At 42.7% G+C, this 12,545-nt stretch overlaps 1 protein-coding gene across 2 annotated transcripts in view; it reads left to right on the forward strand.

Moving 5' to 3' along the window:
- akap6 (A kinase (PRKA) anchor protein 6) overlaps nt 1-12,545 on the forward strand; it is a 234,426-nt gene that overhangs the window by 215,989 nt on the left and 5,892 nt on the right. For both annotated transcript variants that reach the window (XM_005941009.3, XM_005941011.3), the window contains exons 20-21: nt 6,089-8,983; nt 9,792-11,063. In XM_005941009.3, coding sequence (XP_005941071.1) covers nt 6,089-8,983; nt 9,792-11,063 — 4,167 coding nt within the window. The remainder of the gene's footprint in view (nt 1-6,088; nt 8,984-9,791; nt 11,064-12,545) is intronic.

Below are 12,545 nucleotides of genomic sequence, written 5' to 3' on the forward strand. Positions count from 1 at the left end.
GTTATTTGTCGATGCTTTTTCTCGTGTTGCATGGATAAAAGCTTCTAGTTGAATTGTATTTATTTTGCCCTTTCATACTCATCAGTGAGCCGCAGTATTGTGTTTGTATTAAGACCACACTCTCTAATCGTGTTGAAGAGTCAGAGTTGAGCGCACTCTTACTTTGTATCACTTGCAAAGAAAATATGGAGAATCTGTCTAATTCGGCTTTACATGTGCTGCTGGAGGTCACACTCTCCCTTTCTCTCTCTCTCTCACTTTTGTAAATTCACACACAAAGGACACACACACACACATATTGTAGAGGAGGAGAAGACAAATAACGGAGGCCAGACACTCTGACCTCGCTGCTGGCTGGAGAGTAATTTCACTTCTAGTGGAGATGAGAGAGGAATAAAGACAAAGCGAGAAGCAAAAAAAAAGGGAAGGGGAGGAAACCCGAGAATGAACCAGAGAAGCATATATGTGGGTGGTATAGTTTATAAATGAACACTTCTGCCTCATGATAAAATGACTGTCCGCTTCTGGTTTCCGTGTGCACGCATCCCTGTGTGGATTTTTGAGAGAGGGTTTGTGTAAATGAGTCCGCTCGCCTGCCTGCAAATGACTGCAGGAATGCGTGGCTCAGATTTTAAGTACAGTGTAATGAGTGAGATAGGAGATCAGCTTGTGCAAGTTATTGTACCAACACACAAATGACAAAGAGAAACTTGTGTTTGGTGGTAGAGTTTCTTTTAACAGCTGAAGTAAACTGAAAACCCCCGGTGTATTTTTATTACTAAAGCTATTAATTGATGTTAGTGCTTTACAACCAACCATGTTATTTATCAAAGAAAACATCAAAATAGTCGTTACTTCCTGAGAAAAGTCACTATTTCTGTTTTACTAATCATCTTTTCACACATATTTCTGTATTATACTTTTTTCTAGCTGTTTTTTAGGTTTATAGTGCACAATCTCATCTTACTTTTTATTCTTCTTTAACTTAACTGTAGCCTCAGTGATAAAACCTTTATAACATTCCAGAAGAAATGAAAATCATCAGTGTTTCTCTGTCTTAGCACAACAGAAAATACAAGTTGTATAACAGAGTGTTAGTGGATGCTAGAGGAAAGCTTGGGGAGATTAGAGTTCATTCTTTGAGGACTGTGAAATGAAAATACAAGGTGAATTTCTTGGCAATCAAGCTTGGTGATGAGTGGATTACTATGGCGTTATTTTTGTGCCACTATTTTGAGCGCACGTAAAAAAAAATTGAGCGCACGTAAAAAAAAATTGCAGTTGCAAGTGTTGCATTTTGAGGAGAAATTTATTTTGAGCGAAGAAAAGCTAAATTTGAGTGAACAAAATTCATTGCTGCGTGCAAAAAATGTATTTCAGTGTTTGCTATTATCCACACACACACAACAGCAGCCCCTCGCGCTCAGTATTTGCATTTCCGCTTGCTTGCAATGTGTTGCTTGCGCTGTCAACATTTCTGCCCGTGCGCGCTCAACTCTTTCTGTACACTGTTATGTTTGTGCCACAAAACCAGCCAATCACAGACTTGGATGCAAAAAAATCTGATCGGCTGTTCTGGTCTCCAATCAGCTCGAAATGACGAAATGCAATATCCCAGAATGCATTTCGTCCAAAACTCAAACGAGGCAGTGGCACGCTTTTTGTGACCCATTAAGAGTAATATTTCAAACTCCGCCACTGCCTCGTTTGAGCTTTGGCCGAAATGCATTCTGGGATATTGCATTTCGTCATTTCGAGCTGATTGGAGACCAGAACAGCCGATCAGATTTTTTTGCATCCAAGTCTGTGATTGGCTGGTTTTGTGGCACAAATTTAACGGTTTACAGAAAGAGTTGAGCGCGCACGGGCAGAAATGTTGAGAGCGCAAGCAACACATTGCAAGCAACACATTGCAAGCAAGCGGAAACAACATGCTTTCACAGTTGCTAGCAGCTCTTGTGAGGCAGTATAAAAGACTATGAAACAGACTAATGTAACTGTCACCTGCAAAACACTTACGTATAATACTACAACAGCCACATGTTAGAAGGCAAACTTCTCCCATCGAGCTTCTCCAGCATTTAGTTTACCATAAGTGAAGGCATCACCACTGTTTGGAAAAGGTTGGACATTGTACATGTGGTTACTCGCATGATGGCAAAACAAGCCAAGATACATAAGCAACACAAGTCTGATATGATTGTAACACGTCAGATCAGTCTGTAGTCAAAAAATGCTTTTCTCACTGCTTTTTAGCCAAACATAATTGGCTAGCATGAAGATACGTTTGACCCATTTGGTGTCATCTAAAACCACTTTGCTAAGATTAGTTAAAACCATGTCATTTGGATTTTGAGACATTCTTGGAAGATTTCCTCCCCTTTGTAAAGAACCTCAAAGACATTGGAACCCTTGGCCTCGATAAACACCTCGTAACCTTTAACCCTCTTCAGAAATTACCACTGTTGTCATTTTTCTTTGGAGGTTGGACTGTATTTTATGCCTCTTCCCTCAGAACATGTGATTTTGTTCTAACAGGGTTTTTGTTGTTGAAGTATGAGTCATATTTTCTTCTCTGCATGTTCCATGAGTAGATGTGTGTGTACTGCCGCTCAGAAAGCACATGAAAGATGCTGTTTTATCTCTGATTTAATGTAAATGAGTCTAAATTAAAGCTGCAGGGTGTTTTGGGGATGAGATTTCACAAAGTATACCTGTGCATCTAATGTGATATATGGAAATTATATTTCCGCACAGTTTTCTCACAATTATGAAATATTTTCGAGCAGAGTTATGAGCAACATATGGAGGTTTTCACTCACTGTTTGCAATTACATTCAAAGCAGCCTGTCAGCTCCTCCACTCTGCATGGAGAGGTGATTTATCTGTGCGCTTCTATTCATTTTGAATCAGACCGGTGACGCTGGGCTCCCTGAGTGCTTTGACAACCGGTACAGCAGAGAGCCAGCAGAGACTCAAGCAGCAGCAGCAGCAGCTCCAGGAGGAGCGCAGGCACATGAATAATCACCCAGACACTCCTAGATAGCTCTACTCTCCTTGGGCCTTCCAGCAGATGCTATGCTAACAAATGGGAGCAGTCAAACTAGAGCTAATGGGAAAAAGTTTGCTGTTTTCACCCCGAAAAACACAACACACACACATATTGAACACTGGCAAGAATTACATCAGTAAACAGTTTGATCGTGTTCATGTAAATATAATCACAGGAAGGAATGCTGAAAAACTGGCCAGTTTGTATTAACTAGTTTTTATTTTATTTATTTTATTGATGTCATCATTTCAAGTCTTATTTTTTATTCGTACAGGTAGAAAAAAATAATGGTCGGTATGATGTTTGTCATATTTGGCCTTTAGACTGAATACAAGCACATCTTAATTTATGTGATTATACAGCTTCAAAGTTTTGTGGTGCGGTAGTGTATTGATTTGTTTAGGCTTAAGCTTAGTGTTGCCTGGATGTATTTGCATCCATTTCATTGGGTTTGTTTACAAGTCTGTCATTGTTTTCACCTCTGAATATGTTTCATGTCATTTCATTTTGGACATTATCCAGTGTTATTTTTATTTGCTTTACCCTTTTCGTTTTTAAAGCTAAAATGACCTTGATGAATATAAGAGGAGAATATTTCCTGTGAAAATTAGCTGTTGTGTGTATAATTCAAATACAGCTTGACAAATACTAATATAAGAAGAAAGATGAGCAAATAAATACATTTTGATTGGGTAAATTTGTGAAAAGATTCAGTCTGACACACATATGTAGCATAAAATTAAAATCTTTTTGAATAAATAATAACAAACAGAACTTACTTACTTTTTTTTTACTTCCAAAATTAATAAAAATAAAATAGAAATGTACAGAAAATGTCTTCAGTTTTAGCCTCTGGCAATTTGGTGTCTTGGCTTTGTTGGGACGGTGTTTTTATTGTAATACAGTTTCTTACATTTTGCTCCTGAGAAACAGCACACATATAGTATTAAAACAGACAAGTAGCCAAAAGCTAAATGTTGAAACTAAATCTGAACTGAGCTAAGAATACAAGTCATGAGAAATAGGAGCGATTAAAGAGGACAACCATGGCATGTTGTGCAAGTATTTGCAATGTTTGACTGGTTATTGATGCTTGGTTTGCAATCTCTCACTCTGCCAGGTTCCCAGCAACACTTTACAGTCATTTGCTGCTTTAAGAAATATGTTTTTAAGGATACTGTGAGTGCTGGACACCGATAGTCCCCACGCTCCTCTGTCTGTGGTCATATAAATACCCACAATCCAGCTATAAACTGTTGTAAAATTATAGAAATGAGATGAATTACAGATATAAATTATGTACAAGGTTTTCGTGGGTCATCAAATCCCCGATTTGATTGGATTAGGCTGATTGATAGCCTTTCCTCTCAGCGCTGAATGTGTTTTTGAATGCGTCTACAGTGGCAAAACCCAGTTCAGTCATTACCCCCATCTCCCTTATCAGCACAAGGGGAATAAACACAAATCTAATAGAAATTCATTATACAGAGACATATCCACACACACTCACTCGCACACGCACGCAGAGCCAACTAGTTTATTAGATTAATAGGCTATGAATGGCTAATACGAATTACCCCCCTCTCTTGTTAACGAGACGCGGAGCAATTTGTATAATTATGTCTGTGGAAGAGAAGAATTCCTGTGTCTAAGCATATTTTTAGACAGCCGAGCTTTCTGAAGGCTTTTGATTACGTATTTACTTTGGGGTTTTCAGCCTGGTGCTCTTTCTCTCAGAAGTCGTTTTTGAATAATTCATCGCTTTGTTCCAGAGTGGAATAATTTGTGTTGAGATTTATGAGCAATTGCTTTGGGGTGGGCTGATTTCACTCTTTTTTTTTAAATGATCACAGAACATGTTCTGTCAGAGTGTCAGTGTGTCTCTTTCAAGCAGAGGCCTGAGTCGAGACGGTGTTCTCAGGAGGGACGCGGGATTAGCGACGCGTCTTTTTAAAGAGTTTTGTGCCAAAACAAGATACAACATCCAAAATGACACGACTTATATTCCCATCGTGTTTGATAGCACAACTTAAAACATTTATGTGCTTTGAATCATAACTGAGAACCCCTTTTCTTAAAGGAAAGCAACACTGTATGTCTTTAAGCTCTCTTTGAAATTTCCTAGGTGTTATTAAAACAACATGTAATCGGGGCGAGTGCTCCACAGGTTAAATGACATTTGCGCCAAGTTCTTGGATTTAGGACTCAGTAATTGCAAAAAACCCAACATTCTGAAGATGGAGTTCACAGCATCAAACGATTAATGAAACAGTCTTTTATTCATTTTTATGTGTTAAGATTTATTTAACCTTTTAACACCAACAAGGTCACTGGAGAACCACTTATGGTATTTTAGCTATGCGTATTTTCAGAAACTAGGAGATTCTACCTTTAAAATTACATTTTTATCTAATATTTATGCATGCCAAGTAGATAAAATGTCCATGTAAGGGAGTAAATGTATAAAACATCACATTTTAATCCTTCCTTTTAAGCCACATTTCTTCTGATTGGTTGCACCTTGTAAATAAGCTTTGAACAGCAGGTGAGTGCGGCTGCTGTGCTCACAGCCAAAGCTGTGTGCTTGAGATGCCCGTATTCGGTGTACCCTTCTCTGTGTCATCACACAGAGCAAAGAGTTGTCTGAAATTGAGTGTTAAGGGCAGGATGAGTTTTCAGAAGTTCAAAATGGATTTGTTGCCTTCCTGTATTTGAGCTGTGAAAACACTGATGCAATGATATATTTGGCATGAATAAAATTCTATAATTTGAAATATTTCCCCTCCATTGTTTGGGGGTTTAATTGAGTACACGTGTTTCTTATTTTCCTTATTTGCCTGGCTTTTTGGTTGTTGTCTTTGGACTAAGTTACTTGTTTGTTTTCCTTTCTCCATCATGTTGTATGTTGTGTCTGATTGCGAACTTTATTAAGAAACATAACACAGCTTCTTGATTTCTGCATCTGAGTGAATTTGTCTAAAACCTCACTGACCAGTTACAAATGTTGTCTTGTGTTTCCTTTCATTTTGTCTGCAGGTTCCTGGGAACTTTTTGGAACCAGGTTTGGTGGACCTTCACCAAATTAGCCCAGTGTCAGCTGGTCCAGTAGCACCAGTGCAGGATGATTCATGGGAATGGGATGAAACAGATATGACAATCACAGAAGCAGAGCCACAAGCTATACCAGAACCTGACCTTACACAAAACCTCCCCACAGAACCAAATCTGCCTTCTGAAGCTGTTCTGCCCAATGAAAACCCCCCTGACACGAGTAGAACACCTGTCCCCGCTACTGAGTGTACTGAGATTATGTCGAATACTAGAGGTGGATCATCAGTGGAGGTTCAGCACAATATGACCTCCCAAACCTCACCCCCTAACAACAATAATGTCTACCAAGTATATAGCCTCCACAATATTGAATTATACAGACAGCCTCAGTTTCCTCACACTTCATCCTTATTGCAAAAAACCAAGTCAGGAAAAAGGAAACAGCAAGTGCTGCAGAAGAGCTTGAGTAAGGATTCCTCCTTCTCTTCCATCGAATCCCTCCCAGACCTCCTGGGAGGTTTGATGTCAAGAAGATGCCGAGATGGAGAGAGTGAGGGTGGAAGAGGAAGCGGCCAGTCCTCAAACAGTCGTCGGTCTGAGTGCGAAAGCGGGATTGTTAGTGACACAGGAGACACAGAGACAACAATAGCCAACTTTGAAATCCCAGGAGAGGAAAAAGGTGTGGGTAAAGAAGAGGAGGAGGAAAGTGAGCAGGAGAAGAGGTCGAGGAGGAGCGAAACCAAAAGAAACAGAGAGGAGGAGAAGAAGAGGAGACACAGGAGGGGAGGTGGAGAGGCTGTTGAAATCTTAATTAACGGACGTGGCATCCTGACACCTGCGGATTCTGACTCTGATTTTGAGGTGGGGGGACTTGCTGTTGACTTCTCAAAGTCTTTCTTGTCCCACAGTGATCTCGCTGACTTCACCACTCAACAGTACCATGGTTTGGAAACTCCTCCTGTCCTCAGCCGCCGGGCATCAAGTCCAGTTTTATCTCAGGGCTCCTCTCTAGAGTCCCTTCTGGCTCCAGGTGTGGAGTTATTCCCCTCCAAAGACCCACTGCATCGTAGCGCCTCTCTGGAGACTGGCCTAGTCCCATTTCGCAGTATTGATGAAGGAACTGGAGGTAGCCTTGCCAGTCTCGGAGAGCTGGAGAAGGAGCAGAGAAGTGGATATGATGGAGGCCAACAAAGAAAAGAAAACAACACTGAAACTGTGCAAGGGGAACCGTCCCCTGGAGAGCTGAGCCGAAGAACCCTTGATCTCTTGAAACGTCTGGAGAACATCCAGAGTCCTCTTGGGGCAAAAATGACCCGGAGTGTTTCTGACATGACGCTTCGGGGCAGCTCCCCGCAGAGGAGCCCCCTCCCTGCCTCCCCCTCTCTCGGTGGTCGACACGCCCCGCTATCTGGGATTTCATGCTCTTTGTGGAAAGGACCTCCATCGCTGATCAACGAGAGTTCAGCAACAGCATCCTTAACAGAGCTGAGTAGCACTGAGGACTCATCGCTAGGCTCTGAAGATTTTGTCATGCTCAGAAATCAGAGGCACCTCTTGCTGGATCCCACAGTGGCACCCAATGCAAACTCTTCTAGGAAGCGCTGCCACGGTAGGAGCAGAGGAGCACAAGGCCTGGATGAAGCCGACGCAACTAGTTTGAGCATGGTTGTGAACGTCTCTTGCACATCAGCCTGCACGGATGAAGATGAGGATGACAGCGACCTCCTGTCTTCCTCCACGCTCACCCTCACAGAGGAGGAGCTCGGCGTTCGGGACGAAGAGGACGAAGAAGGAGAGCGGCTGAGTGGCGCATCCTCAGGTCACGAGGATGTTGAGGATGATGATGAAGAAGAAATGGAGGGCTCTTATGTGCTGGGGCTTGAGTACATGAAAAGAGAGCTCCAAAATTGGATCCGATCTCCTCGTGCCTCCACTTCCTCTTTCTCTAAAACAGAAACAGGCCTCCATGATGAGCTTCAGTGTGGAGCCAACCTGTCCCCTCAGATTAAGGAGTGTTTTTTAAACCGCTCAGCTGCAAAATTATTAGATGCCAACAGTGATGGTGGCAACAATAAAGTAAAAACAGGCAAGAGGGGAATGGAGGAGGAGGAGGAGGAGAATAGGAGGAACGCGACAAGAAGCTACATGAGCCAGTTTGTGGATGATGTGGAGAATGGAAATGTGGACCAGAGCTGTCTAAAAGGGAGGGATGAAGATGATGAGCTCCTCCGAGAGGAGTCCAGCATGTTCACCAAGAACAGAGAGTCTCTAAGGGATTCGTACGTGTTTACCAAAACAGGAGAGCTGGTTCAAGATGTTAGCAACTTGGTAGTGATAACAGAATCAAGCGAGACAAAGGAGTCCCCATCCTGTGAGCTGCTCCCTTTCCCATCCAAGCGTGCTTCCTCTTTGGTGGGACAGCTTCGGGGAGAGTTGCCTTGCCACAGCTCCTCCCTCCCTTCTCCTCCATCCCTCTCCCCAGTGGAGGACTGCAAATCCCACGATGCTTTGCACAACAGCAGGTCGGTAGCCAGCAGAAGGAAGGCCATCACCATTCAGGAAAAGTTCAGATTCTCATCTTTTGTGACAGAGGAGACGAGGAGGGAAGTCAGAGACAAAGATTCGTCCCTGCTCCCCAAAAAAGGGCACAACTCTCACTCCTCCTGCTGCAAGCACCTTCCCTGCCCCTCTTCCCTCCATCCACGCTGTGTAGAAGAAAGCAAGAAGGAGAACGTGCATGATTTTGTGATGGAGATTATTGACATGACCTCACTGGCCCTGAAAAGCAAAGAGAACCAGACTGAGGAACCGAGCCAGACTGAGACCAATGGGTCCATTCCAGACCAAGGTTCTGCATCATTAGCACAGATCAGAGACAAGGTAGAGTATTAATGATAGGCATATGCACATATTGCACTGCAACATGAAAATAAAAACGATTTCAAACAGAACTCAAAAATTATTTGGTGTGGCTGAAAACTTTAACACTAAACGAATCAAATTATTTCTGAGCTGGAGCATCCGAGGTCCTGTTTGACTTTGTATATTCTGTATATTTGTTGGACAAATTAATCCAAAAGTATCAAAAGTTATCTCAGTCGATTGGTTCACTGAATTGGACTAATTCAATAAATCGCATCACAGATCATAACTTTTCAGATTTAATGACTAATTTCTTTGGTATCTTTTGCAAGTGAAGTAATCTAAAAGCTAATCAGTTTTCAGTCTTCATGTTATTTCTGAAAGGAAAAAAGAAATCAGGCAGAAAAGTTTTACTTCCCCCCATGCAAAAAGTGCCTGAGTGTAAAATATGAATATGTAAATCAAGATTTGATGGTTTAGTAATTATGGTAGGTATCTTAAATTAGAAATAATACAAAATAACATTACAAAAAAGTCATTTCAAAACAAATAAGATGCTATTGATAAAAGCGCTAAAGGTTATTCTTATTTCTATCCTTCGTGTTCAGAATCTAAATGAATATTGAGCAGTTGATTCTATTTGTTATCATTTTTGCCCACAATCAAATAAAATTCTAAACCAAGTCAGCATCATTTAAACAAAAGGAACTCATACAGTCAGCTGACAGAGCTCTACTATAAGTGAAGCACATTTTATCCTTAATTCCAAACCTTACGAGCAGACAACAAAAGGCAACACAAAAACTTCTCCTTCCTCTCCCTTCAGGTGCTCGAACACTCCCACAGGCCCCTCCACCTTAAGAAGGGAGACTTCTACTCCTACCTGTCTCTCTCTTCCCATGACAGCGACTGCGGCGAGGTCAGTCAGTGCACAGAGGACAAGAGCTCCACCCCAGCACCCTACAGCATCCCGTCATACGTCACGCCAACGCAAGGCCTCCACAGCCCGAGCCCTGAGCTGTTCACAAGCACCAGACAGCAAATTTCAGCGTCTCCCGGCCTCGGAACCAAAAACAAAGTCTGCGCTCTTGATCTAAAGTCTGCTGACAGTGAAACTTACTGTGCCGCTGATGGTACCCATGAAGAGCAAACTAACCCCTCTCTGTCTCTGCCCCCCAGCCCTGACATCAGGGAAGAGGTGACTCTGTTTGAAGCCTGTACAGAGGAGGTTTATCTAGGCCCGCCTCTCTGCTACAGCATGGTTCTCACCAAGAAACCATGGCACTTCTTTCTGAAGGAGAATTTTGAGTCCCCCCTGTCATTTGGCTATGAAATGAATGACTTGTCTTGCTTAAACAACAATTTTCAGTCTACGTCCGACGACGGGCCCAATTCTCCAGCAGATGACAGTCTGGGTTACCTGTCTCTCTCTAAGCAGACAGTACTGGCGAAAAACCAGGATCAACTATATTTCCAAAGAACAAGTCCAGCAGAGGACACACAGAGCTCTTCCTCTACTTTCCTGGAGCCTTGTTACAGCTCATGTTCCACCTCCCCACCCTCAACAAGCGACGCCACCTCCCTCCAGGGGCCTGGCTCCAAACCAAAAGACTACCTTTCCTCTCTTCTTCCTCTTCCTGTGTCCTCCGGCACAGAGGAAGAGAAACGAGGTGAGCACCCGTACCTCCTCTGTGATGTTGCTGGAGGAGAAGTCGCGGCCGCTGCGAGTGTCAGCACGCCGCAGGAGGAGAGAAGTCGTAATGAGGGGCCTCCTTATCTTAATCCCCGGGCGCGTGTCGCCCCGATAGACTCCTCCGCAGCCGAATGTTTGGCAGATACTAAAACGCTTGAATCCAATATGGGCGCCGTAATGACCAAGATAAGTGTCTGCAGCTCCGCTACAAATCCCTCAAAAGAGCCAGCCACCACCGCCACGCGTATTAATCCCAAAATTAACTGCTTGGCGATGAGAGAAGCAGATAGGGGAGAGGGGGAGAGGCAAGGGGAGGTGGATACTCAGTGGGTGAAGTCAGAGGAGAAGGGGAGAAGAGGACGGAGGAGCTCGCAGCAGGAAGTGAAGACTGCGACAGCGAAGCAGGTTAGTGCTCCATGTATTAGCCTGATGTGCTATCTCAGGACATTATACGGGGCCTTGATACTTGACTTTACCTCTCTACTCCAAGTATTAGTCCAAGCCCTTCAATGGGCATGAATGTAATGAGGCCAGTATGTGTTTCTTTCATTTCCATTTCTGAGGCTGGACAGACATGCCAGGTGTTGATATGTGTGACCTGCCCTCTCCTCCTCCCTTTTCCCTTTATCCTCCTTATCCTTCCTCTTACTTTTCTTCACTACACACTCGTATTTGCATTCTTTTCCTTTTTTTTGCCTGCTTTCTTTTTTGCTACACTTCTTTCCACACCTTTCTTTTAGTTTTTTTCACTTAATCTTTCTGTACTCTATTTCTATTTGTTATTTCTCATCCAATGCTCATCTCCTCTCCAGTGCACTTCATTTCCACCTATGTTATCCTCCCCCATTCTCTTGTGTTTTCTTCTTCCATGTTCCCTCTCTCCCAGTTATCATTTTCTCGCCATCTTCCTCACCTTCTCACTTGTCCTCCATCCCCTGTTCTCCTTTCTCTCTTCATTTGTTCTTCCTTTCCTCCTGCAAATATCTTTCCTGTCTTCCCCTCCTCTATGCCTTCTGCTCTTAGCGCTTCTTCTTATCCTCTCTGCTCCTCTGCTTCATCCTTCTCTCTTCCCTCTGGCGTTAATGGAAGGGGGATTTGCAGACTTCTCAGTTTTTTAGTTAAAAGGTTAAGGTCCACAGAACAACATCAGCATAATTACTATCAGTCAGATTTCATTAGGATTCATCAGCTAAGAGCTTTCCTTTCCCGCAGTGATCGTTCAATTCATTTCATCGCTGAATTAGCCTGTTTGTGCTCTTTTTAAGTCTTCTATTTCTTTATGCAAATGAGTACGCGATTTTTTTTAACCATCTCTGCAACCTTGCTAGTTCCCCTCTTTATCAGCGTTGTCGCTCTTTAAAAGAACAACAGCCAGCTGAAGAGTTTGTTTCATTTTTAAACTAGTTTGTAGTTGGTTTTCATGCAATCGTTTCTGTATCCTGCACATAGTCACCACTACTGGTGGCTCGAGGCACCAGTAAACACCCAGTATACTGGTGCACCATACACCATACACACACCCAGTACTGGTCCTGTTTGAGAAAAAACTTCCATTACAGCTTGTTCTTCTAAGGAGGCAGGACAGTTGGTGTAAGTTGCAAATCTGTTAAGCAAAAGATCACGGTTTCCTAGGTTTGGGTTTTTCACTTCACTGCCTTTTTGGTCTTGCTTTTACGCACTCTTTAGGTTTAGGCATCAGTGCTACTTGTTTAGAACTGGAAAAGGTTGTGGTTTAGGGGAAAATACACACTGTGACTAAATTAATTTTGTATAGTGAAAAATGATGCTTGAAGTTAATCAGTGCATTAAACTATAACCAGGCTTCCGCACGTGATGAGTTCGGAAAGAGATCGTGTCACAGTGTGTCACAGTATTGAACCCAAGGAA

The sequence above is a fragment of the Haplochromis burtoni genome, unplaced genomic scaffold (genome assembly GCF_018398535.1).
Source record: "Haplochromis burtoni strain Fernald_Lab_line unplaced genomic scaffold, NCSU_Asbu1 Contig_288, whole genome shotgun sequence".
NCBI classification, from domain to species: domain Eukaryota; kingdom Metazoa; phylum Chordata; class Actinopteri; order Cichliformes; family Cichlidae; genus Haplochromis; species Haplochromis burtoni.